At 38.7% G+C, this 27,431-nt stretch overlaps 1 protein-coding gene across 1 annotated transcript in view; it reads right to left on the minus strand.

Moving 5' to 3' along the window:
* Nucleotides 1-27,431, minus strand: part of LOC136863624 (serine-rich adhesin for platelets) — a 402,886-nt gene that overhangs the window by 101,970 nt on the left and 273,485 nt on the right. Inside the window, exon 16 of the mRNA XM_068226021.1 lies at nucleotides 16,974-17,822. Coding sequence (XP_068082122.1) covers nucleotides 16,974-17,822 — 849 coding nt within the window. The remainder of the gene's footprint in view (nucleotides 1-16,973; nucleotides 17,823-27,431) is intronic.

Below are 27,431 nucleotides of genomic sequence, written 5' to 3' on the forward strand. Positions count from 1 at the left end.
GGGGAATTACGTAAGATGGGAGGGGGAGGGGGGTATGATGTATTTGTTGACGTAGGGGTGTTTGTTGATACTGTTTTGAAAATATTAAAAAACTTTTTGTCCTGAAGGTTTACATTATTGAATAATGTTACTATTTGGTCATATAAAGGGCTTCTATTGTCTATTGGATCATTTAAATTCTTATTAGCATTGAATTTTTGGTCCAAAAATATGTATAAATTTTCGAAATCGGTCATAAGTCCACCTTTTTTTATTGTTTTTAAAATTTGAAGGTCCTGTTCAATTGTGGTAAAGTTGTGCCCCGTTTCTTTCATGTGATTGCTCATTGCTGAGTGTTTATTATGTTTCTGAGCATTAAAATGTTCTGTGTACCTAGTTATGAAGCTTCCTGTTTGTCCGATGTATGAGCTGAGGCACTCATTACATTTTAATCTATAGATACCGGAGCCTGAGTATTTATTATTATATGACCAAATAGTAACATTATTCAATAATGTAAACCTTCAGGACAAAAAGTTTTTTAATATTTTCAAAACAGTATCAACAAACACCCCTACGTCAACAAATACATCATACCCCCCTCCCCCTCCCATCTTACGTAATTCCCCTCCACGCGCCATTCATAAACCAATAAATGATACACGCCCCTCCGCTTCCCCTACTATTCACAACTTCCTCCCGTTCACGAATCACAAGCCTACAACTCCGCCCCCTCCTACCCATCCCCCTCTGGCCAGACGACATACGTACAACACAAGGAGTAAAAACCGTTAGTGACCATTATTATCCTAATAGCGCCTCACACAGCTTGTCAAACGGGCCTACAACGCCATAGGTAAGCACCAACATTTTCTCACTAACAACACTTAAACAAAACCTTCCCATGTTTTCTTTCATTCTCGTCAAAATTAACTACAGTTTTTTCTTCATTTCAGAACCAATCTATAACAACAATAATTCAACAGCCTCATCAAACTTCCATAATACTCTTCAATAGTATAAATTATTGAAATCAACGTTTTATAAAATATATTGTCATCGAAGAAGAACACAACAGCTCTCCAACCTTCACGTCAAAAAACCAAATCAACGTTGAGAATTTCCACCCATCATCATCTCGGCAACTTTCTTGATGACTTAATACAAATTAGGCCAACTATAAACATCTGGTGAACTTCTTGTCAACGCAATCTTGCCGAATAAATCTAAAATAACCTACGAACTGTTGACCAATAAATATCACGGACAAATGCATGCCAACGTCAAGTAACTTTTGTCAAGCAATTGGAATGTTTTTCCTTCATATTTTTTATACTAAGCTTTATATTTTGACTTATATCTTTTTACCATATATTAGCAGTTATTGACCTATACTTTAAACTTTGACTACGGCTTTAAGCCATCAACTGTCATTTATAGTCACATGACGCCTTCATTTTTAAATGTACTGCTTATGAATCTACCAGTTTTTATGTATCAATTGATTGTATTATATATTCTCATTGAACTGATTTCATATGCCTTCCACTATGTATTAGACATCTATTAATGACTACGGCTTCAAGCCGTACAATCATACGACGTCCTAATCAACAAAGAACTACATATGTGTTTCTCATTTTATTAGATCTTTAGTTATTTCATTGAACATTTTATATGTACTACCTATGAATCCACTAGTTTTTAGTATCAATTGAATGTAATGTATATTCTCATAGAACTGATATTTTATGCCTTCCACTATGTATTAGACATCTATTAATGACTACGGCTTCAAGCCACCTTCTTTTACTATAGTACAATCAAACAAGTCCTATTCAACAAAGAACTACATATGTTTTTATCAATATATTAGATTTTTAGTTACTTCATGAACATGTTTATAACAAACGTAAATCTTACCTCTCTTATAATCATCAAACACATTTTTTAATATCTTTAACCAGATGCCTGGTAAAATAATAAGGTTTTTGATAATGACTGAGGATGCCTCACAGTAGGAGGCGAAACATGTCTCATCTGAATAATGTTTTAAAGTAAATGCCAACATCAACTCCGCCATTGTCCGGTCCCAAGTCTGGAATGAAAAAGGAGGAGGGTTTGCTGGTCTGGCACCCAGCTGTAAAATTGCCAACGCCGAGTGTTGGGCGGCGGGAAATAACCTGACTCCCTAAGGAGGCCAACGGCTTCGGGCGAATGAGCCCCTTTGGGTGGGGTGATGGTCCCCACAGTGGAGGAAATGCCACTGGAATCCATTATGCAGCGTCTGTTCTCCAGGTTAGGGGCGGCTGCACAAGGCGTCTGTACTCCAGAGGAGCGGCCTCATTATCACCTCACTGGATCATATCCAGAGTTGTAATTCGGGACTTAGTCCCACACAGGTGACACCTTGACAGTCAACCATGGAAGGTCTTTTAAGGAATACTCCACCGGCTGAACCAAGAGTTCAGAGAAGGCAGCATTCGGATACGGTGGGCTGCCACCTGAAAGATACCGTGAAGTCGGAGGCACGGAAATACCCCAGTACTACATACACGAATGAGACAAAATCAAGAATCAAACCAAAGCAGATAACATACGTCTCTACACACAACATAAACTCACTCATGCAAACCGGTAAACTAAAAGTGATCACCGACATAATGGACCAACACAAAATTCTTATCATGGGATTACAGGAAATTAGAAACACTGACCAGGATGCCTTGGAATCTCAAGGGTACAGACTTTATAAAGGTATACCCGGGAAGAGAGTGATGAAGAATGTCCCACAATTTGGAACAGGATTTTTGGTCAGCCTTAAAATAATAAACTCAGTTCAAGAATTCAGATCACAGTCTCCACGACTCTCAACGCTCACCTTAAAGGCATCTAATAAAATCTATACTATAATAAATGCCCATGCTCCCACTAATGATAAAAACAACTCCTCAAAAGACCAGGAGGAAACAGGAGAATTTTGGGACCTATTGGACCAGACCATTGATAACATCCCCAAACACCATATAAAATTATTAATAGGCGACTTCAACGCTCAACTAGGCAGAGAAAGAAAATACCGTGACATCATCGGAAAATGGCCAGCACACAAGAAAACAAATAAAAATGGAGAGAGACTAGTTGACCTGTGTAGAAACCATAATTTAATCTCAAAATCTACATGTTTTAAGAGGAAACCTCAAAAACTCAAAACATGGAAACACCCTGACTACACTAAAGGAGAATGGCAACTGGACCACGTCTGCATGGACAAATACCACCACAAAGAGATCTATAACGTCAAAGTCCTCCGAGGAATAGACACAGGTTCAGATCACTACGTAGTTAAAATTAAAATTAAACTCACTCCCCAGAGGAGACAACAAAAGCAAGCCCTTAAAACTAAAAGAAAGAAAAATAGATCCTACCCAGCTAATCAACAACAAAAATTACCAGAAAGCAACTGAAAAAATAAAAATCACAGACAAACTTGAAGACTTAGTACACAACCTTAAACAAATTGCAGAAGACCTAGCTCCAATTAAACCACGTAAAAAACACCAATGGTGGAACAGTGAATGTGATGAAACAGTGGAGAAAAGACATCAGGCATGGCTATTACATCAGTCCCAAAAGACAGAAATATCCTATCAAAAGCTAGTAAAACAGAGAAAACAAACTACCCAAGTCTTAAGAAGAATAAAAAGACAACATCATAAGGACACCCTGCAGTTAATTGAAGAACAGTTCAGTAAAACTAAATCAAGGGACTACTACAAAACCTTCAGAAAGCAGTTCCAAAAATATGAACCCCCGACCCTACTGATGAAGGATGAAGATGGTAAGCTGGCCCATAACAATAAAGACAATGCAGAAATTCTGGCTAAACATTTCAACAAGCTTTTAAATTGTGAGGAACCTACAGAACTCCATCATTTGGACACCAACACCCCGATAAAAACATCACCAGAAAACATCAATCCCCCCACAATAAAGGAAGTCTACCAAGCTCTGAATAAATTAAAAAACTACAAAGCGCCAGGAGAAGATCAGACCTTTGCGGAAATCTGGAAATATGCAGGAACCTCAGCAAAAGTTGCCCTCCATCAACAACTTGTCTCTATCTGGATTAAAGTAGAACTACCAGAACACTGGACAACAGCCCTCATTCATCCTCTGCACAAAAAAGGGGACAAAACCGACCCTAATAACTACAGGGGAATCTCTCTCCTAGACATAACATACAAAATATTTTCAATAATCATCCTCAATAGGATAAGTTTACAACTTGAGAAAGAACTAGGAGAATATCAAGGAGGTTTCAGACCCTGGAGGAGCTGTCCTGATCAGATCATGAGTCTTAAGTTGATAATGGACTATAACAGGAGAAGAAACAGAGATATGGTGATAACATTTGTAGATTTCAAGAAAGCTTATGATTGCATCCATAGAGAATCTCTGTTTAAAATTTTAAGACACCTTGGACTACACCCCAAATTAATAAACATGATAAAATTGACTCTCACCAATACCAAGTCAAAAGTGAAGTTTAGGGGTGAAACATCAGAGACATTTGAAATTAAAACTGGACTACAGCAGGGAGATGGGCTCTCACCACTATTATTTAACTGTGCTCTAGAAATGGTAATGAGAGAATGGTTTAGAAAATGTCCCCCCAAAATAAAGATTGGCCGAAAAATCAAAACAAATTGCCTGGGTTTTGCTGACGATTTAGCATTACTAGCAGTGGACATAAAAGAAGCAAAAACCCAGATATCAGAACTTCAAAACATTGCAAATAAAATTGGCCTCAAAATATCATTTGAAAAAACAGAAATTATGCCCCAAAAACCAACACAGCTAAAAGAAGTCACCATAAATGGTAATAAAATCAAAATAGTAACTCAGTTTAAATATCTTGGAGAAGTAATAACACATAACTCAAATGAAAAAATCTCAATCCAAGTAAGAACAAATAGATTAGCTAAAGCACAAAAATTAACATGGGATATCTACAAAAAGAAATGTCTATCAATAAATACAAAAATAAAACACTACAACACAGTTATAAAACCGGAAGCTACATATGCAGCAGAAACACTCTTTTACCTGAATAAACAATCAAAGACTGACAGACTTCAGAAAATTGAAAGGAGGATTGGAAGAACCTGTATCAACAAAAAATATCAGAAAGATGGACAGTGGCGGTTAATACCTAACAAAGTCGTGTACAAAGAGCTAGAACCCATTACAGATACTATGCGTAAGAGGAGACTGGGATTCTTTGGACATATCATGAGGATGCAGGACTCGAGACTTCTGAAACAACTAGTACAACACAATCTCATCTCAAAAAATACCACAACAGGATGTAAATGGATCAGAGAAGTAAGAGAGGATCTGAAGGAAATAGGCCTTACAACAGAAGACACCAAAAATAAGATAAAATTGAATACAAAACTCAAGAATACAAACCTCCGCTTTACCCTTACACACAACAAACCAACAACACGCACATTTTCAACTGAGGAAAGGGCACAAAGATCGGAGCGTCTGAAGAAGTACTGGGAGGACCGCAAAGCCCGAACAATCCCTTCAAAGAGACCTGAACGACGGACTGACTAAAGTGATCCTATGTGGTCATAAAAGAAGAAGAAGAAATGCCAACATCTTGTAATGTATTGAATACGTGGAAATAAACAAAAAATATTATCCTATATACAGTTTATGAAACTTTCAATACGGACGAAAAATTATTTTCATCACCTGTAGTATTAACATACCACTTAGTCGAGCAGTTCGTCTCCTTCCTCACAAGTCATCCCAGCACAAACTTTGCAACATTTTTGTATATACTCTAGGTGGGGTCTCACAAGAGACTTATATGCCTTCTCTTTTACATCCTTACTACAACAACTAAACACACTCAAAACTATGTGCAGAGATCTGTACCCTTAATTTAAAATCCCATTCATGTGAATACCCCAATGAAGACATTTCCTTATATTACCTAGGTACAGCACTTGCAATGGTCCCCAAAAGGAACTTTCACCCCATCAATGCAGTAATCAAAACTGAGAGGACTTTTCCTATGAGAACTAGGAGAAAGAAGACAAGTTGCTTGACTAAGTGGTATGTTCCGAGCTGTCAGTGGAGAAATGGCGTGGAATGACATTAGTAGACAAGTAAGTTTGAGCAGCGTCTTTAAAAGTAGGAAAGATCACAATATGGAGGAAAAGTTGGAATTTAAGAGGACAAACTGGGGAAAATATTCATTTATAGGAAGGGGAGTTAGGGATTGGAATAACCTACCAAGGGAGATGTTCAGTAAATTTCCAATGTTATTGAAATCATTTATGAAAAGGCTAGGAAAACAACAGATGGGGAATCTACCACCTGGGCGACTGCCCTAATTGCAGATCAGTATTTATTGACTGATTGATTGATTGGTTGAACCTGACTTAACACCGTTAATCATCATACCATTGCCTACTGTACATCTCACAACATTATCAAGGTCATTTTGCAGTTGCTCAAAATCGTAGAATTTATTATTATTACTCTATACAGAATAACACCATCCACAAAAAGCCCTATCTCAGGATTCCACTTCTTTACTCATATCAGGTCCAATAATACTGCCTTGAGGAATTCCCCTCAATTATTACAGGGTCAGATAAAGCTTCGCCTACTCTGATTCACTGAGATCTCTTTTTAGAAATATACGAAGCCTGTTTTTTAAGTAAGGTCCATTTTGTTGTAGACACTAGTAGTTCGTGTGCATATCGCAACGAGCGCGTGCGTTATGTACCGGCATGCCTCGGGAACAACTGTGCTCAGTTTCAGCTCTGTAGCTAACCTGTACGGTTCTGTTCTGTGCTTTCAAAATGTTTAAGACTATCAACTCGCCCGCCGCGTGTGAGGTTCAGTCAGTTATACGGTTTTTGTCAGCAAGGAACCTGTCTGCTGCAGAAATTCATCGACAGATTTGCGAAGTGTACGGTGATACTGTTATGAGTGAAAGCAAAGTGCGTAAGTGGGTACGACAATTCAAAGATGGCCGAGACAACATCCATGATGAGGACCGCTCTGGTTGCCCTTCTTTGATTACAGACGATTTGGTGGCTTCAGTTGAAGCGAAGATTCGTGAGAACAGGCACTTCACAATAACAGCTCTCTCAAACGAATTTCCTGACATGTCGAGATCAGTGCTTTACAATATTGTTTCTGAACACCTAACGTTTAGGAAACTGTCCTCCCGTTGGGTTCCAAAACTCCTAATAGAGGACCACAAAAACCAAAGATTTGAGTGTGCAATGAAGTTCTTGACTCGTTATGATGAAGAAGGTGACTGCCTCTTGAGTCAGATCGTAACTGGAGACAAAACATGGGTTTCGCATATCACGCCCAAATCGAAGCAACAGAGCATGGAATGGAGACACACACACTCACCTGTAAAGGTGAAGGTCAAACAGACTATGTCCCAGCGCAAAATCATGGTGTCGGTGTTTTGGGATAGGCATGGTGTTTTGTTGGTCGACTTCATGCAATGAGGAACCACTATCAATGCAGAAGCATACTGCCAAACCCTGAGAAAGCTACGCAGAGCGATTCAAAACAAAGGACGCGGCACGCTGACAAAGGGAATTGTCCTTCTCCACGACAATGCAAGACCTCACACTGCAGGTCAGATCCGCGATTTATTGGACAGTTTTGGCTGGGAAGTTTTAGACCACGCACCCTACAGTACTGATCTTGCGCCGAGCGATTACCATTTGTTCCTCCACCTCAAGCATCACCTCAGTGGCAATCATTACAATGACGACGACGTGAAAACGGCAGTGAACTCTTGGTTATTGAAGCAGGCGGCAAGTTTCTATGAAGAGGGTATTTCAAAATTGGTTACGAGGTATGGTAAGTGTTTGAACAAACTTGGAAACTATGTCGCAAAATAGAGTGAAGTATGTCCTTTCTGAAAATAAATTTACTTTTTTGAAATAACCTTTCGTTGAGTACTTATTTTGAGTACTTATTTTCAAACGGACCTCGTGAATCTAAGATGGCTGCTATATCTTGCTGGAATCCTACAAGTTGAGCTTCAGTGGAATAACCTTTCCTAAACTCCAACTGCCTTCTATTGAACCATTTATTAATTTTGCAAACATGTCTAATATAATCAGAAAGAACACTTTCCCAATGCATGTCAAACTGACTGGCTGTAATTTTGAGCTTTATGTTTATCGCCCTTTCCTTTGTACACAGGGGCTGGCTACTCTCCATTCATTTGGTATAGTTCCTTCATGCAAACAATAATCAAATAAGTACTTCAGGTAGGGTTCCTTTTCTTTTGCTAGTTGCTTTACGTCGCACCAACACAGATAGGTCTTATGGCGATGATGGGATAGGAAAAGCCTAGGAGTTGGAAGGAAGTGGCCCCAGCATTTGCCTAGTGTGAAAATGGGAAACCATGGCTGCCAGCAGTGGGATTCAAACCCACTGACTTCCGGATGCAAACTTACAGCCGCGTACCCCTAACCGCACAGCCAACTCGCCCGGTTGATATGGTACTATATCCCAACCCATTGTCTTTAGTATATTCCCCAAAATCTTAAAAACTGCAACTGCTTTTCCAGTTTTCAACTTTTGTATCTTATTGTAAATGTCACTTTTATCATAGGTAAATTTTAATACTTCTTTAGTATTAGTCATCTCCCCTACCTGTACATTAACCTTGTAACCAACAATCTTTACATACTGCCCACTGAATACATCCGCCTTTTGAAGATCATTGCATACACACTCCCCTTGTTCATTAATGATTCCATGAATATCCTTTTTGGAACCTGTTTCTGCCTTCCTATACATAGCCTTCCATTTTTCAATAACATTTGTATGACTGCCAATTATGCTTGCCATCATGTTATCTTTCTAGCTGACTTCTTTGCTAGATTTAATTTCCTAGTATGTTCCTTCAATTTCTTCTTACTTCCACAGTCATTTCTATTTCTTTCCAACCTGCACCACCTCCTCAATCTCTTTACTTCTCTATTATAATATAGTGGGTCTTTATCATTCCTTACCACCTTTAAAGGTACAAACCTGTTCTTACATTCCTCAAGAGTTACTTTAAACACATCCCACAGTCTGTTTACATTTATACATACCTTTTTGCACCGATCATAGTTACTTTTAAAAACTCCCTCATGCCTGTTTTATAAGCCATATGGTACTGATAATACTCCTACTTTTAAGACCTTACTTTCTGTCATATTTTTTAACTACGGCAAAAACAGCTCCGTGATCATTAATACCATCTAATAATTCGGTTTCTCTATAGAGCTCATCTGATTTTACCAGCATTCTCGTCCAGGATGTTCTTCCCACTATAGAGCGTTCCAATCTTAAATTGCAGTACAGCAGTAATGGGATAATTCCGTCTGTTTCCTTCTTCCATGTTATGTAGGTAGCACTATCCTACTCTAATGCAGCGGGTTTGCTAAATATCCATAAATCAGACTATCCTACTCTAATGCAGCGGGTTTGCCAAATATCCATAAATCAGAAAGTTATTGGTTAAAATGGGTGAATATTGTGTTATGTACAGAATTTCAAGGCGCATTTGATGCCGTTAACAAAAAAAAAAAAAAATAGTGCGAAAATGGTAATATAATGGAAAGTTTCGCCAAATGCAAAATCTTCATTGCATATAAGTTATCATGTCATAACTCCTATTTTATATTCATTACTTTTTCATTTCAGCTTCATGTAGATAAGTTTATTTTAAAATTTAAATGATAACAAATTGCAGTATATGCGTTTATTTTCAGTCATGTTCAGAGAATTTTATGTGCAGGCACGAAAAATTCAGTCGCTGGCCAGCGTCTTTCTTATTGAATTTGCATGGGGGGTCGAAACAAGGCAAATGGTCTTCAGATATGGGAGTGATTTTTAAAACAATCCCGACGTTATCTTGCTTAGTTCTTAATTTGTGACAGGAAGAATATCTCCTTGAATTTTGGTTTTGCGCATGACTCGGCTGGCTGTCTGAAGTACCGGTAGTAATCTCCCAAACATGCGTTCTTAACATTTCCAGACAGTCGCATGCAGTGCAGTGCTCATTTTGTCAGTAGTATATATAATAGTGATTAAATACATATCAGTGACATATGTACAAGTCTTGAGGGAATGTGTATTTTGTTTGTGTGGTTCGTGAGTTTGTGCTCGTGCATGGGGATCTAATTTCGAAGAAAAAGTGCAGAAGGATCATGGCGTGGTTAAAGCAAAGCAAACGGTCTTCGGATATGGAAGTTATTTTAAAATCATACCTCAAGTCCTTATCTCGTTACCTCTTAATTTATGACAGGGAGAACGCCACGTTTGTTTACGTTTCACGAGTGACTCGGCTGGCTGAGCTTTTAAATATACTGACAGCCGTGTACAGTGGTGTTCATTTAATCAGTATTATAAGATTGATTAAATAAAGATCGGTGATATATATATATATATATATAATATTTAATGGCCGAAGAGGTCGAGTGCAGGTCTTTCCAATTGACGCCGCATAGGCGACCTGCGTGTCTATAAGAATGGGGCCCTACCCGTGATGAATTCTAATGCTGAAGACGGCATACACACCCAGCCCCCAAGCCACTGGAATTAACCAATGAAGATTAAAATCCCCAACCCGGCCGAGAATCGAACTTGGGGCCCTCTGGACCAAAGGCCAGCATGTTAACCATTTAGCCATGGAGTTGGACAAGATCAGTGATAAATGTATAGTTCTTGAGGACAAGTGGATTGTATTTGTTGTGTTTGTGTAGTCTGTGTAGTTGTCAGTTCGTGCTCGTGCGGGGGGGTTCTTAGTTCGAAGAAAAAGTGCAGAAGGATGTACAATGAATCGTCAAATTAAAAAGAAACGTTCCATAGGTAAATTCAGGGGAAAAGAACGCAATATTACAATGAGTGTCCTGGATTATTTTTTAAAGACTATGAATATGAGCAGTGCAGTCGATGAAACAGCTAAAGATACAGATTATTCCAAAAGAACAATCTATGCTATAAGGAAGGAATACACATGGTCCTTCGCAAACTCCCACAAAAAAAAAAAAAAAGAGAGAAAGGACGGCAGAAAAATGCAATGAAAATTAAATATGATAAAATTGTGCGAAGTGGAGTGCGTCGGGTGGTTCACACTTTTTTATTTGCTAACATACCACTGACATTGAACGTGATTTTGAGTTGGGTAAATGGAGAAGATTCTTTGCAACGATTTTCCAAAACTACGTTGTATCGCTCCTTACATGATATAGGCTTCCGTTATTTAAGACGGGGTAATAAAGCAGCTTTCATTGAAACCGATGAAATTATTAATTGGAGACACAGATATCTCAGGGAGATAAAACGTTTGAGGGCACAAAATAAAGCTATAATTTACACAGACGAATCGTGGGTAAATATTGGGCAGACAGTGAGAAAAGAATGGAAGGATACGACACTGAAAAATGCATGGCAGTCCGCCATCAAAGGGGTGAGTTCGGTACTTAGGGCACCGAAAAGCCGAGGACCGTGATTTGCCTTAGTCCACGCGGGTAATAAACATGGTTTTGTTCCAAATGCTGAACTAAAATTTTTATGCCATAAAAACACGGTGGATGCCCACGAGGAAATGACTGGCGAAATTTATGAGAAGTGGTTTCCGGAACAACTGATCCCAAACACTCCTGAAGGTGCCGTGATCGTGCTGGATAATGCCGCTTATCATTCCCGTAAGTTGGAACCTTTGCCGGTGGCTTCTTTACGAAAACATGGCATCATGCAGTGGTTACGTAAAAAACAAATATCTATTGAGGGCGGGATGCTCAAGCGAGAATTATTGCACATCGCTTCTCAGAATAGGGCTCTGTATGATAAGCAGAGAATAGATGAATGGCAAAAGCGGCAGGTCGGCAGATTCTACGTCTCCCGCCTTATCAATGCGAGTTAAACCCTATTGAGATGGTGTGGTCCCAGGTGAAAAACTACATCCGGTATCATAACGTATCATTCAAGATAAATGATATGGAAAATTTAATAACCACTGTGTATAAGAACATAAGACAATTGGGCAAATTAAATAAACAAAGTAAAGAAAAGCAGACGAATTACAGGACGATGTCGATGATGAAAAGTTTTCAATAAGACTTTCTTCATCATCCGGATCATCCCCAAGTTCATCTCCCGAACCCAATTCATCCAAAGCGGCAACATCAGGCCTTGCAGAAATGATAGAAGGTGTATGTCCAATGTCTGAGAGCAACGCCAGTGATTAAGGTATGTTGTATTTATTTTACCATCCTACAAATATTTACTTACGAGTGAATGAACTTAAAATTACAAAATTACAAACAAAAAATGTGGAACTGTGAGTCACACTCAAGCATGATCTTCATGACTCGATTTTGCAACAGCGCGCTCCATCTACGCTGTACTGCAATTTAAGGTTGGAACGCTCTATAGATGGTTCCATGACTTTCTGAATCAGCTGTCCTTCCCACATTAACTTACTTGCCATTTGTTTGTCATGCTTCCTGTCGTTCGCATTACCTTCCCAATTGACATTAGCTAAATTGAGATCACCCGCAACAATCACATTATTTTCCATATCGTTTCCCACATAGCTGATTATCTTATCAAATAATTCCGAATCAGCATCAGAGCTACCCTTTCCCGGTCTGCGCACTCCAAAGACATCAAGTTGCCTATTATCTTTAGAGATGAACCTTACACCTAGAATATAATGTTTGTCATTTTTACCTTTTTTTTAGCTTATAAATTCTTCTTTCACCAGAATTAACACTCCCTCTCCTACCACTCCTATCCTATTTCTACGATATACACTCCTGTTCCGTGAGAAAATTTCTGAATCCATTATACCACTTCTCAGCCATGGCTTAACTTCTATTGCAATATCTGGTATGTATATATCTATTAAGTTACTTAATTCTATTCCTTTCTTTACAATACATCTACAGTTCAACACTTAACATTTTTATGTCATCCCTACTTCCAGATCCCCGTACCCTTATCACAGCTCCCTAGACCAAGCCATTTCCCTGAATGTACCTCCCTATATTGCTGAATGGTGTGGACAGAGTCTTAGGTAAGGAGTACAGGATGAAAATAAATAAGACGAAAACAAAAGTAACGGGGTGCAGTCGAATGAAGTCAGGTGATACTGGAAATATTAGATTACGAAATGAAGTCTTAAAAGGAAGTTGACGAATACTGTTACTTGGGTAGTAAAATAACTAATGATTGCAGAAATAATGAAGACATAAAATGCAGACAAGAATAAGCAAAAAAGGCCTTTCTTAGGAAAATAAATTTGCTCACTTCAATCATTTATATAGGAATTAGAAAAATGTTTTGGAGACTTTTGTCTGGAGCGTGGCATTGTATGAAAGTGAAACATGGACGATAACTAGCTCAGAAAGAAAGAGGATAGAAGCTTTTGAAATGTAGTGCTACAGATGAATGCTGAAGGTGAGATGGATAGATGGAATCACGAATGAAGTGATACTGAATCGAATTGGTGAGAGGAGATCGATTTGGCTAAATTTCAACAGAAGAAGAGATAGAATGATAGGACATAACTTAACCCTTTCGCACTATGCACGCCGATCTATCAGCGCGAGAGGTTATGGCGAGAAAGCTCATGGCGCCGATACATCGACTCTATCCTATTTAGGGACTTTGGTCATTTGCATGGCTGTTAAATCATAACAGTTGATCGTGACAGTACCTTACAGCATTGAATTTATGTTTTACTCTACGGATATATCCACCAGCCTTACAAAATATTTTTATTTTCGACAAAAGTAATCTGTTAACCGTGAATGTTTTTGTTGTGGTTATTGGAAGTTGTTATTGCGTGGATCTGTTTCGGTTAGCTTATGAATACAATAATTTGATCTTGCTATGAGTTTAGTTTAGAGTTTTTTCCGTTTCTTTGGTATACCGTGTGTTTGCTGTACTTCGCAGACTATAACTTTACTCCTTTTCATAACTCCGTTGTTGCGCGTGCTTGCGTCATCTTTTTATCGTAATGGCTAGGCCATATTGAAGGCCGAATGAGGCCAATATCCTTGAATTTTCAGATGATTTAAACAGTAATAATGACCTTCTTTTGCCGAAAGTGATTCTCATTATGTGAGAAATGACACAGTCACAGCTGCTCACTGTGCATCGGACCGCGAGGATCTGAGATCGATGACCGTTATATGTACAGTGAATAACTTCTTTTGCCATGCTTCATGACTGAATTGCAGCACACACATCATACTGATATCAAATTACACAGAATTAAATGTTCTTTCTTTCACGTCTAAGAGTAAGGAAGGAAGATGCAATAATGTCTGACTTTTATGTCTTTGAAAAGCATAATTTTTTTAAAATTTATTTTCAAAATTTAATAATTTTTTTTTGGCTTTACCAATAATACGTCCTAGGCATATTCATTTCTGAAATGCTCATAGTTTCGTGTATTAGTGTGATTTATTTTATTTCAATAAGTGTAAAACTGTTTACGTGTTGATTTTTTGTAATTTGGTTTGGAAAATCACAGAAAATAGTTTGAGTGTCTTCGAGCAAACTCCTGCATATAGGCTGAGTGCCAAAGGATTAAGACACCCAGGACTTGTGCAGTTGGTTTTTGAGGGAACTCTAGGCGGCAAGAACAGTAGGGGTAGACCAAGGTACAAATATGACAAGCAGATTATAGCAAATGTAGGAGGCAGCAGTAACGTAGAAATTAAAGGTTTAGCGCAGGATAGGGTTGTGTGGAGGGCTGCATCAAAACAGTCTATAGACTGATGACTCAAACAACAACAACAATGAATTTCTGATATAATGGACTTTTTCTGCTATTTTAAAATTCTATGCTAAATGGCTAATTTAAAATATTAATTTTAAAGCTATAACTTTGGTTTTAAGAGATGATTTCCACCTTCCAATACTTAAAAAAAAAAAAAAAAATAATAATAAAAAAAATTGAGTTTAACACCAGTATGAAACCCCACAATGAAATTTGTAAATTGAAAGCTATGTTACTCTGGACAGTTTTTTGCAATTTGCCAAAAATTCTGGTAAATGGATTTGGCGGCTTTTGATACTTAGCACCTAATATCTAGCACCCCGCCACCGGTCAAACACGTTTTTAATTCAGGTTTTGAAAGTAAATCACGGTACCTAATTCTTCCTTCTCTACCGGTCCTACACAGACGTGACATCGAACATGTAGGTCTGTCCCAATTTTCATACCAGATAACCTTCCTGAAGCTAACCCAATGTGGAGGAATGCACTTAATATTGCATGTTTTCTGTGGTGGTTGGTAGTGCACTGTGTCTTGTGTAAGTAGTTATCAATGTCGAATAAGCAATTATACATGAAAGATGGAGAGATAAGAATTTTCTGTGGATAACCATCACTCTGATGAGTCTCTGTATGTGCTTTTAAAAATAGATTGCCAGGCTGAGTGGCTCAGACAGTTGAGGTGCTGGCCTTCTGACACCAACTTGGCAGGTTCAATCCTGACTCAGTCCAGCATTATTTTATAAGGTGCTCAAATACGTCAGCCTTGTATTGGTAGATTTACTGGCACGTAAAAGAACTCCTGTGGGATTAAATTCTGTTGTCTCCAAAAACTGCAAAAAAGGTAGTTAGTGGGATGTAAAGCAAATAAAATTATTATATTAAAAATAGATTTCAAGCAAATAGATTTCTCTATATGATTTTATTCATCACCTGTTTGACCTGTCCTATTACTTATATTGACTTATATCCTCCTATAAGTAACTTTATCTTCTTATTTCTTCCCTTCTCCTGTATCTATCAAGCTTTTCATCATACACTTCCCTCATCACTGATGATCTGCAAGATGACCTCCTCCTCAATGGGTGTTAATGCCTGCCTTCCCGATGGAGCTGGGAAGTAAAAATAAGCTCATCGGGAGCTGAGAAAAACTGGGATTATGAACAAGAGAGCCTATGTGCATGAGAACATCAGAGTGTGAAGATATGTAGATTAAACTTGTCTTTTTGTGTTTGAACTGGTCCCTTGCTCCGTCATCCTACACTGAGCATTCACTCTATTTATCCTCTGTGTGTTCCCAAACAAGTTCCTATCTATCATTAAAACATGTACTGTACATTTAGTCTCTTTGCTGTTACACTGATATAAAAGCAAATTTATTGCTAGCATCAAAGTTCTATCATATCACTCATATTATCACAATGTTTCTGAATTAAATTACTAATTTATGACAGAATTCTACTCAGAGTATCTAAGCCATTTATTATTCTGAATATGAGAAGTAAGCATTACAGTGTTTCCCTTTGTACAAAAACTCCAACCTGCAAATTAGGCAAATATGAAAATCCACTTTGAGCTACATTTATTAACTCTTTTCACCATTAATACAGCATATAGGTAATAATACTTACCTAAGAATTTTTAAAGCAAATAAAATATTGTTTAATATAGTTTTTGTTTTATTTTAATAACATTAATAAAGTTTAAAAACCAATACATGTATCCATGTTTTGTCTGGTATACTGCTATGCATTTTTGTTCAAATAAATCACAACACTTAAGAATCTCCTATACATTCAAGAGCTAGACTTAAAACTGTTCCTAACTGTGGCAATTCCAAAGAAAGTGCTTTGAAAATTAGAACTTGATTACTAGTACATTCTTTGTCCAGGTTGAACCATGCATAATATTCTAAGTTAATTATGTACACATTTTGAATACATCACAGTACTCTACATCAAGGTGACTGATGCACTGCTACTCAATCTGAAGTAATTAGTCTTCTCCCAACAGTTAAAAATGTTAAAGGTAGTCTAGCTGAATGGGCACACTGATTACCTCAGATCCAGTAGGGGTACATCAGCCACCTTCACTAATTCAACAGAAATCGAAGTTTAAAATATAACTATATTTTAAAATGACTCACCTGGACTTGGATGGGTGAAGTCCCTTTTTCACAAACTCCAGGAGATAAATTCTTTGAAACCATATTTGGTGGAGAAACCACAGAAGGCAGTGCATGTTTCAGCTGATTATTTTGTTGCTGATGAGAAGGTGGTTGTCCTGCAGTTTGGAGTAGCTGCTGAGGCTGCAGTTGTAAAGATGGCTGTACAGTCATTAAAGTGGAATTACTGGTGTTGCCAATATTGCCACTTCCTTCAGACGGATGAGCTAGTTGTGCATGTAACACTGCCATGCTGCGGTGTCCTTGTAGCAATGTTACATTTGCTGCAACCTGTTGCTGATGAGTCTCCACTCCCAGATTCGTTGTACTTGTAGACTGATTCAAAGTATTATTGCCATTGTTATTATTCCCATTATTACTAATATTATTGTTAGTAACAGCATTGATGCCAGTAGTAGTAGCAGTGGTAGTAGTAGCAGTGGTGGTAGTAGTGGTGGTTGTAATGGTATTGGTTGTAGAAGTAGTAGCAGTAGTGGTAGTAGCAGTGGCAGTAGTGGTAGTAGCAGCAGCAGTAGTAGTAGTGGTAGTAGAAGAAGTGGTAGTGGTAGCAGCAGTTAGAGCAGAAGCACCAGTGGTACAAATGGCATTATAATGAAGTGATGAATTATCACCAACACTGCGGATACTAGAAATGGCTGATGACAATGTTGTTGGAAGAGTAGTTTGCATAGTGGATGAATTATAAGCAACACTGCCAGAATTTATACTGGCAGCATTTTTCGGTGGCGTTGCAGGAGCAAGAGGGATGATCTGATTGCCAATTTGATGATGATAACGTACAGCTGGCAACTGAGGATTTTGATGGGATACCTGTGGGTAAATAAAGGATATTTTACAGAAAAATCCATCCTTTCAATTTATCAACAGTCTTGAGCAGAATAAACTACAGTAGGCTTGTGCAATTGCTGATCCCTGTTACTTACTGTATTTCTATTGGCCATACACACATTGGAAGTCTGAAGAGGCAAACCTCCAGAACAGGGATGGCGAACCTTTTCTAACTAGTGTGCCATTCTAAGTCTGGTTTATTATTCTCAACGGTTGACTGTGCCACTTGTTATTTTCCTTTATAAGAACCCCCTCGCCCCCCCACCTGAGACTTACTTTCCAAATTCCCAATTATGTTCCATATAAGGTTACTCATTTAATTAATTAATTTATTTATTTATTTATTTATTTATTTATTAGATATATATCTTGTAAATACATTTGATTGCACATTCCATGGTCGCATTTTGCAAATGCTGTAAAAAAATACATTTTTAAATATGTAAGCTTAGAGAATACATATTATTATTTGTAAATAAATAATAAGCTTCCATTGTAACATACTTTGTCATTAAATATTATTACTGGGCAAGTTGCCCACGCGGTTAGGGGTGCGCAGCTGTGAGCTTGCATCCGGGAGATAGTGGGTTCGAGCCCCACTGTCTGCAGCACAGAATATGGTTTTCTGTGCTTTCCCATTTTCACACCAGGCAAATGCTTGGGCAGTATTTCAATTAAGGCCACGGCGGTTTCCTTCCCACTCGTAAGCCTTTCCTATCCCATCGTTGGCATAAGGCCCATCTGTGTCGGTGCGACGTCAAACAAATTGTTAAAAGATAAATATTATTAGATATAGTAATCAAATATACTAATATTGCCAATGGACTTCACCTACTCCATTAGTTTCATTATCTTTCATGTTGTCATAGTCCGTATGCTTGACAATTTAACTAATTTCTACCTTATCACATTTTTGCAAGGAAACCAGAAAAAAAACCCAGCTATTCTTGCTTGTAAGGTCACATCCATGCTTTCATTAAAATATACTGCATACATCTCGGAGTTATCCAAATTAGCTTTCAATTGCTCCAAAATTTCTTCACTCATTCTTATTATTCTATCCTTGACAGCAATTCAGCTGCTGGCATTCCTTTCATTCTGTTAATTATTTGTTGTTTGTTAGGGAAGTTTTCAAATAACGTGTCAGACATCAATAAGGAAGTTTATTTCAAGAACTCACCGTCAGAAAGCAGGATAACTCCCATGCATGCTGTACTATGCAGTGAGAGAGATGGAAACAGCCGCACTGATATTATTCCTTGGCCGAAACGATGATACAAAAGAACTAGTTTGTTTTGTGTAATGTTCAATATTTTGACACAAACTCTCTTCTTTCCTCATTTGGCATGGAACAAAACATTTGAATGATTAGTCTCAAAATGTCGCTTTACATTAAATGTGAGGAATTCAATCGTTATCAAACACAGGCAACACATCTTTCTAACAGTCCGAATTCCCTTGTCCGCTGTTCTTGAGAAATCCGCTCACTACCTTTGTTAAGTTTTTCTTTTCAACACCAAAAACATGTTTGCGAGGTCCGCATACAAAACCACCAGAGAACGACACTGTTATCTCACTTGAATTTCGGACAAATCAGTGTAGCAGTGTTACCTATTGTGCGTCCGGATGGAACTAGTATTTAGATCTTCGACTTGCAGTATATTTCTTAAACGTGATACACTGTAAGATATCTATTGTCTGTAGTACAAGAGGTATATAAAAATATTATTATGTTAATGTGGCGTGCCACCAAAATCGTGTTCGCGCGTCACAGGTTCGCCATCCTTGCCCTAGAGCATCAAGGAATTTATGTGATATTAAGTTTTGAATGTAACAAGTATTACTAAAGAAAAATTTAATAGCAATTGGAATATTTAAAAATAAGTCTTCTTCAGTTATAAAAAACAGCAAAGTAAACTAGCAGGCCTATACCCAACTAACATTATTAAATAACAACTTAATAGAGAAAGACTGTTACTATTAGTAGCAAGCTGCTCACCAGGCTATGAAAAATATTGAGGGTTTTAGCCGTAACTGACAAGGGCTCAAATGGACAATCAATATCAGAGTGCCAATCAGGATCACGTGTTGCACACCCTCCTATAGTATACCTTTATGACTGAATCATACATAAATTTAATATTAAACATAATTCACATTTACCATACAGATAGATGTACATTACATGCATGCAAATAACTGAAACAGGAGGAAGAGAAAGAGATGGATTCATTACAACAGGACAATAAAACAATGCATTAATGTCACTACATACTACAAAAAAGGAGAGAATGGCTAGAACAGGAATTGTTCCAACAGTTTCAAATGATGCCTGCCCCATCTAGGCAGTGCACTGAGATCACTACAGGAAGGCAGTATAAAAATAAGTACCACATTGGTCTGAAATAAACCGCCCTTTTTACCCAAATTTTGGTTGTGAAAAATTGAGGTGCGGCTTATATGCACAACGTTACAAAATAACACACCAGAACATTATACACTTCAAACACAGTGCTTGTTTTTCATTTGGAAATACTGCAACACTGTTGCTAGTGTCAGCATTATCGTGACTGTTGTTAATCACGTGGGCAGTACTTTTTTCCCTGTGGTATTCTAGTATAGTAATATAACAGTAAAAATGTTAATTTTTTGCCACTATGAACGATCACTTACAGTGAAAGGCATCAAGAAGCTTAGGAATTTGGTGTATTTATGATACAATTTTCAAACTAGCAGTAGTGTGTTATGCTAAAAGCACAAATAATACAGAGGCTGGTAGAAAATATGGGTTAGATGAATCGAATGAGCGGTGTTGGGTAGTGTCAGAACAGAAATGACCAGGCGAGTTGGCCATACGGTTAGGGGTGCGCAGCTGTGAGCTTGCATCCGGAAGATAGTGGGTTTGAATCCCACTGTCGGCAGCCCTGAAGATGGTTTTCCGTGGTTTCCCATTTTCACACCAGGCAAATGGTGGGGCTGTATCTTAATTAAGGCCACGGCCGCTTCCTTCCCACTCCTAGCCCTTTCCTATCCCGTCATCGCCATAAGACCTATCTGTGTCAGTGTGATATCAAGCCACTAGCAAAAACAAAACAAAAAAACAGAAATGGCATGATTCTATTTCAATGAGAAAGACTTTCAGGAGAACAAAATGTGGAAAATTTCCGGAACTTGAAGCTACAGTAGTATTCGTGGTTAGTATGTGGTAAGTGGAAGAGAGGGCCTCGAGCCCTAACTTCGCCACTGAATAAATAAATAAATAAATAAATAAATAAATAAATAAATAAATAAATAAATAAATAAATAAATAAATAAATAAATAAATAAATAAATAAATAAATAAACAAATAAATAAATAAATAAATAAATAAATAAATAAATAAATTCTCTCCTTTGTGCAAGATAAGTCCGGCTCCACGGCTAAATGGTTAGCGTGCTGGCCTTTGGTCACAGGGGTCCCGTGTTCATTTCCCAGCAGGGTCGGGAATTTTAACCATCATTGGTTAATTTTGCTGGCATGGGGGCTGGATGTATGTGTCGTCTTCATCACCATTTCATCCTCACCACGACGCGCAGGTCGCCTAAGGGCGTTAAATCAAAAGACCCTCATCTGGCAAGCTGAACATGTCCTCGGACACCCCCGGCACTAAAAGCCATACGGCATTTCCATTTATTTAATGCAAGATAAGAGAAAGGATGGAATGCCCCCCCACCCCCCCTTTCCCCCTCTCCCTCACTCTCTCAAAACTATCCAGTTAAAGGCCTTAAAGTCCCTGAGCACACTAAATACAGAATTCCATGCAAGTGTAGGTTGGTGCTGTCAGTTTATGTAGAGAAGTGGCCTTGCACTCCAATGAGGAACTTCATTACCACAGAAATTGCCAGCAGATTCTGTTAAAAAACTGGCTAACTTCCAGCGATACATCAACCGACTTTGAAATCTTCATTCATACCAACTGCACCAGATCGGCAATGCTGATGAAACACCCATCTTTTCTGATATGCTAAGCAATACAACAGTAGAACAGAAAAGGGTGAAAAGGTGTCACATTAAGAACAACCGGGAATGAAAAGCTAAGAGTAACTGTGATGTTAACAGTTACAGCTGATGGAGGAAGCTGCTACTCTATGGTATTCTGAAGTGTAAAGTTTACCCAATGAGAATGTTTCTAAGGGCATGGTGATTCCCTGTCAGGAAAGAGGTTGAATGACAACCAAGCTGAACATTGATTGGCTGGCTGTTGTTTGGAAATGGAGACCTAATAACCTTTTAGAAGAGGGTCATGCTGGTTTTGGATGGCTTAGCAGGTCATCTCACACCTGAAGTGAAGAATGAACATGCTTCACAGAAGACAGGCCTTGTGATCATACCTGAAGGTATGACTTGATACTACAGGGGCTTGATGTTGTGAACAAGCCATTGAAGTACCATCTCTTTGGAAACTCTATTCAGATTGCCTTCTGGAAAGAGACCATGCCCTCATACCATCCAGCAAGATTAAGAAGCCATCAGTCAGACTTGTAGTTCTGAGTAGGTAGTTCAAGTCTTCGTAATTTATCATTTGCACCCTCAGTCGTTCAGTACTGAGGAGCAGTTTCAATTTCTGTTAGCTTGTAGGAATAAAACAAAAACTTTCTAATCAAGATTTACTTTTAACTACATTTCTGTTGTCTCAATTATCCAATTTCTAGTTAGGATAAGTCAAAATGTAGTTTAGAATTAGTATCACGTACCAATTATTTAGCATTAACCCCAGTCCTATTGTTTCAGCTAAAGTGTACAATACGTGCTTACCATATCGACTCTATCATTCCACAATAGGTAAAAATTTCCCTTCTGTTAGCGCGTAGGTATGAAATAAATAACCCTACTAAGGACCAAATAGTTTTAATTCCAGCTCTATTGTTTCACTTAACCTGTTATATAAGCCTAAGTGCAGTTGAGAATTGTAGTGTACAAGCATTTATTTAATTAGACAGGATCTTGCCTAAATAATGGTAGTTTATACTGCCATTAGCATAATAGGATAAAATAGTAATAATAATTATTATAATCTATGTATTTAGCTTTGTTGTGTAATCCTTGAGCAATCCTTCCAAATTTCAACATTTAATGGAAATTTTAATTTCTGTTTGGGAATAGTAGGCCGAATAACCTTTTGTAATTTGGATACATCTGAATGCAGTTTAGAATTATTGCAGAGAGGTTATTTTTTAGAAATTAGCATGCATATTTTATTATAGCAAAATATTAGTGCAGTAAAGGAAATCTGTTTAGTAGTGGAAATATATCTCTAGAAATTTGGCTCTTACTGGTACTAAAATTCTAATGTTGTAGTTAGTATAGGCTTCACTACAGTTTAGAACTGTTGCACAACTATTCTTATTAGACAGTATCTTGCTTGCCTTTTCTGTTTAATAATAATAATAATAATAATAATAATAATAATAATAATAATAATAATAATAATAATAATAATAATAATAATAATAATAATAATAATATGTCCCGGGCATGACGTTAAACTGCATCCACAAACCGAGTGACCACCGGTATAAGGGGTCCTCCTCTACCAAGTGCCAACGGCCTCTTTGGAGGGCGGATGAGCGGGTAGAGGTTCAGGGCACTCTCTTGCCCTTGGGGTGGGAAACTGTCCCTAAAGGCGGAAGAGCCACTAGATGGCCAACGGCATAGGATAATAATAAATCCAGTAGCGTCTGTTCACCTATTTGGTGCGGCAACTGGTCAGCGTCTGTACTCCGAGTTGGAGCGGCTGCCTTAGAAAACCTTCAGGAACTCACCCACCTGATTGTACTCCGATCCCTCGGGATCAACCCAATCGCTTGAGAACAAGCACACCATGATTCGTGCAAGTAAGAACAACATTACTCCAGGTGGTAACCAATCCACCCGCCAACTGAAAACGAAGGCGGCAACTGGCCACTCGGATTCTGGAGGAGCCGGGCTGACATGAAAGAGAGAGTCGGAGCTCTCTGGCAAACTTCCCACTAAAACGCCCTTCTACATCGGCACGCTAAACGTAAACACACTCCTACAAGTAGAAAAACTTCTCAGATTAACATCAGAATTAGAACAGCAAAAAATCCAGCTACTCGCCGTACAAGAGACCAGACTGACTGAGTCGGAGACGTCAGAATATGGTAACTACCGCATTTTCAAGAGCAAAACTACACGAACAGTAGGAAAAGCCACACCAATGTTAGGCATGGCCTTTTTCGTACACAAAAAGATCGTGAACTCCGTAGAAGAGATCATACCCATAAACAACAGACTAATGACCTTACGACTTTGCTGTGTAAATCGCCACTACACCTTTGTAAATGCCCATGCACCCACCAACGACTGCAAAGATCAGAAACAAACAGAAAACTTCTGGAACAAACTTGAAACCACACTTATCAAAATACCTGAAAAAGACACCATCATTCTCCTCGGCGATTTCAACGGTAAAATTGGTAAAGAAAAGTGCTACAGAAAAACCGCAGGAAGATTCTCAGCACACGAAAAGACCAACAAAAATGGCAAATGCCTCATCGAGCTCTGTCAACAACACGACCTGAAAATCATGTCAACATCCCTACGGAAAAACCCCAATAAGCTCTTCACATGGGAATCACCCAACACCTGCTCCGGCAAACACCAGATCGATCATGTCGCCATCTCCTTCCCAGCACAAAAAGAAGTACACAACGTTCAAGTCCGCAGAGGAGCCAACATTGACTCGGACCATCATCTAACAAGAATCAAAGTGAAATTTACCCCAAAACGCTTCTACCAGAAATCCAAGGCAAACAAAAAATTGGACACAGCACAAATAAAAACATCAAATCTCAGAGAAACATGGGAAAAAATCCCAGCCAAAACTTGGAACGAATTCCACGAAAAAATCATGAATAGTGCATCAGAGCAAATCCCACTACAGAAAAAGAGCAGACACCCGTTTTGGAACACCGAATGTGACCAAGCCATATTGAATAGAAAAAACGCATACCAGAAGTTCATCAGCAACCGTACACCTGAAAACGAAGAAAAATTCTGCGAAGTCCGCAGACAGACCTCTAAACTCATCAGACAAACCAAGAGGAAATACCTGGAGGACCAACCGAAGTCGGCCGAACAGGACTTCCGCAACTACAACAGAGATTTTTACAGCGTCTTCCGCAACAGATTAAATGGGTACACGCCCAAGAACCTCTGCTTCAGAAAACAAAACGGAAAACTGGCACTCACAGATGACGAAAACACCAAGGAACTCGCGAGATACTTCGAGTCACTACTCAACTGTCCAGAACCAACGGAGAGGTTTCCACTTAAACCCCACCCGAACCCAAACCCAGACTCATCCCCACCTACACAAGAGGAAATACAGCGACACATACAACGACTGAAAAACAACAAGGCATCCGGAGACGACGGCATCATAGCAGAGCTTCTTAAACATCTAGAAAAGAATTCACTCCAAGAACTCACACAAATCATACAAGAAATTTGGACAACGGAAAAACTACCAGAAAATTGGACAAACGCCCTCCTCGTTCCACTTCACAAAAAAGGTGACCGAACAGATGTGAACAATTACAGGGGAATTTCACATACAAAATCCTCTCTGCAGTCCTCCTCCAAAGAATACAGGAACAACTAGAACCACTCATAGGCGAATACCAAGCGGGCTTCAGGTACCACAGATCCTGTGCAGAACAGATACTCAACCTGAAAACCATCTTGAAACTACGACACACAAGAAAACAACCCACAATCTGCACCTTCGTGGACTTCCAGAAAGCATACGACTCCATTGACCGGCAATCTCTCTTCCAAACACTGAGTGAGTACGGACTGGACAACAAGACTCAAAAAATCATCAGACTAACTCTCACCAACACAACCTCCCAAGTAAAATTCATGGGAAATATATCTGAAAATTTTCAGATAAAAACCGGTGTCCGACAAGGAGATGGACTTTCCCCACTACTCTTTAACATAGCCCTGGACAAAATCATGAGAGAATGGGAACAAGCTCTAAAAGCTCAAGGAAATTGGCAACCATTAAGTATGACAAGAAGACATGTAAAAATCTCCTGTCTCGCTTTCGCAGATGATCTCACGATCCTTGCAACAAACGAACAAGAGGCAATCAGCCAAATCGAAACTCTCAAGAAACGCTCAGAAAAATTTGGCCTACAAATCTCCTTCTCAAAAACCAAGGTCATGTGCAACCACTGCAGCCTCCAGAATTTGAACACGAAATTTGGCACAATCGAAAAAGTAACTGAATTCCGATATCTCGGAGAAATTATAGTACCAACAGGAAAAGAACAGAAGGCCCTCGAGGTCCGCATCCAGAAAATGAAGAGAGCCCTCGGCCGAACGCAAAACATTTACAACAAAAAATGCCTTTCAATCTTCACCAAAATTCGACATTACAACACTGTGATCAAACCTGAAATACTATACGCAAGTGAAACACTGGATCTCCACAGGAAAACAGTACTCGAAGACATCCTGAAAGAGGAACGTAAAATCATCAGAAAAATTCTCGGCCCAAAACTGACTGACGAAGGATATAGACTGCAATCTCGTACAAAAACCGAGGAGCTCTCAAACCTTGCGGCCGACATCAGAAAAAGACGCCTGAAATTTTACGGACACATCAAACGCCTTCCAGAAAACAGACTGACAAGAATCTTACTTGAGGCAACAGAAAACATCAAAACAAATAGGTGGACAACGGAAATCCGCCAAGACCTGGAAAAATCAGGAATCAAAGTGGCCGACATCGCTAACCGAACCTGCTACAGAACGAAAATCAACAAGTGGGAAGTAGAGTCAGAGAGAAACCACAAGAAAAAGACGGGAGCTAAGTGGACAGAAGAACGAAGAACCACGATGAGAGAAAAACTGAAGGCTGCTTGGCAAAGAAGGAAATGCACAACTTCTAAGTGAGCTTTGCGTGATCAGTTTTCTGGTCTTTTTCGCATATAATAATAATAATAATAATAATAATAATGACGATGATAACACATCAAGATGCCTATTATCTTTAGAGATGAACCTTACACCTAGAATTTCATGTTTGTCATTTTTACCTTTTTTTAGCTTACAAATTCTTCTTTCACCAGAATGAATACTCGCTCTCCTACCAATCCTATCCTATCTCTACGATACACACTCCAATTCCGCGAGAATATTTCTGCATCCAATATATCATTTCCCAGCCATGATTCAACTCCTATTACAGTATCTCGTAAGTACATATCTACTAAATTCCTTAATTCTATTCCTTTCTTTACAATACCTCTACAGTTGAGCACTAACATTTTTATGTCATCTCTACTTGAGTTCTAGGTCCCTGTACCCGTATCACAGCTCCCTAGGCCACCCCATTTCCCTAAATGTACCTCCTTATAACCCTTCTACACAAATTTCCTAACTTATATGTACAACTGCGGTTTAAGTGAAGGCCCATGACCAGAGCCTCAATCCTACCCACCTCATTTGATCCCCTCCCCTCCTGGTCAGCCATATCTTTCCTGACAGCTGCAGAAACTACTTCCTCCTCCCTTTTCTTC

This window comes from Anabrus simplex, chromosome 2, assembly GCF_040414725.1.
Source record: "Anabrus simplex isolate iqAnaSimp1 chromosome 2, ASM4041472v1, whole genome shotgun sequence".
Lineage (NCBI taxonomy): Eukaryota > Metazoa > Arthropoda > Insecta > Orthoptera > Tettigoniidae > Anabrus > Anabrus simplex.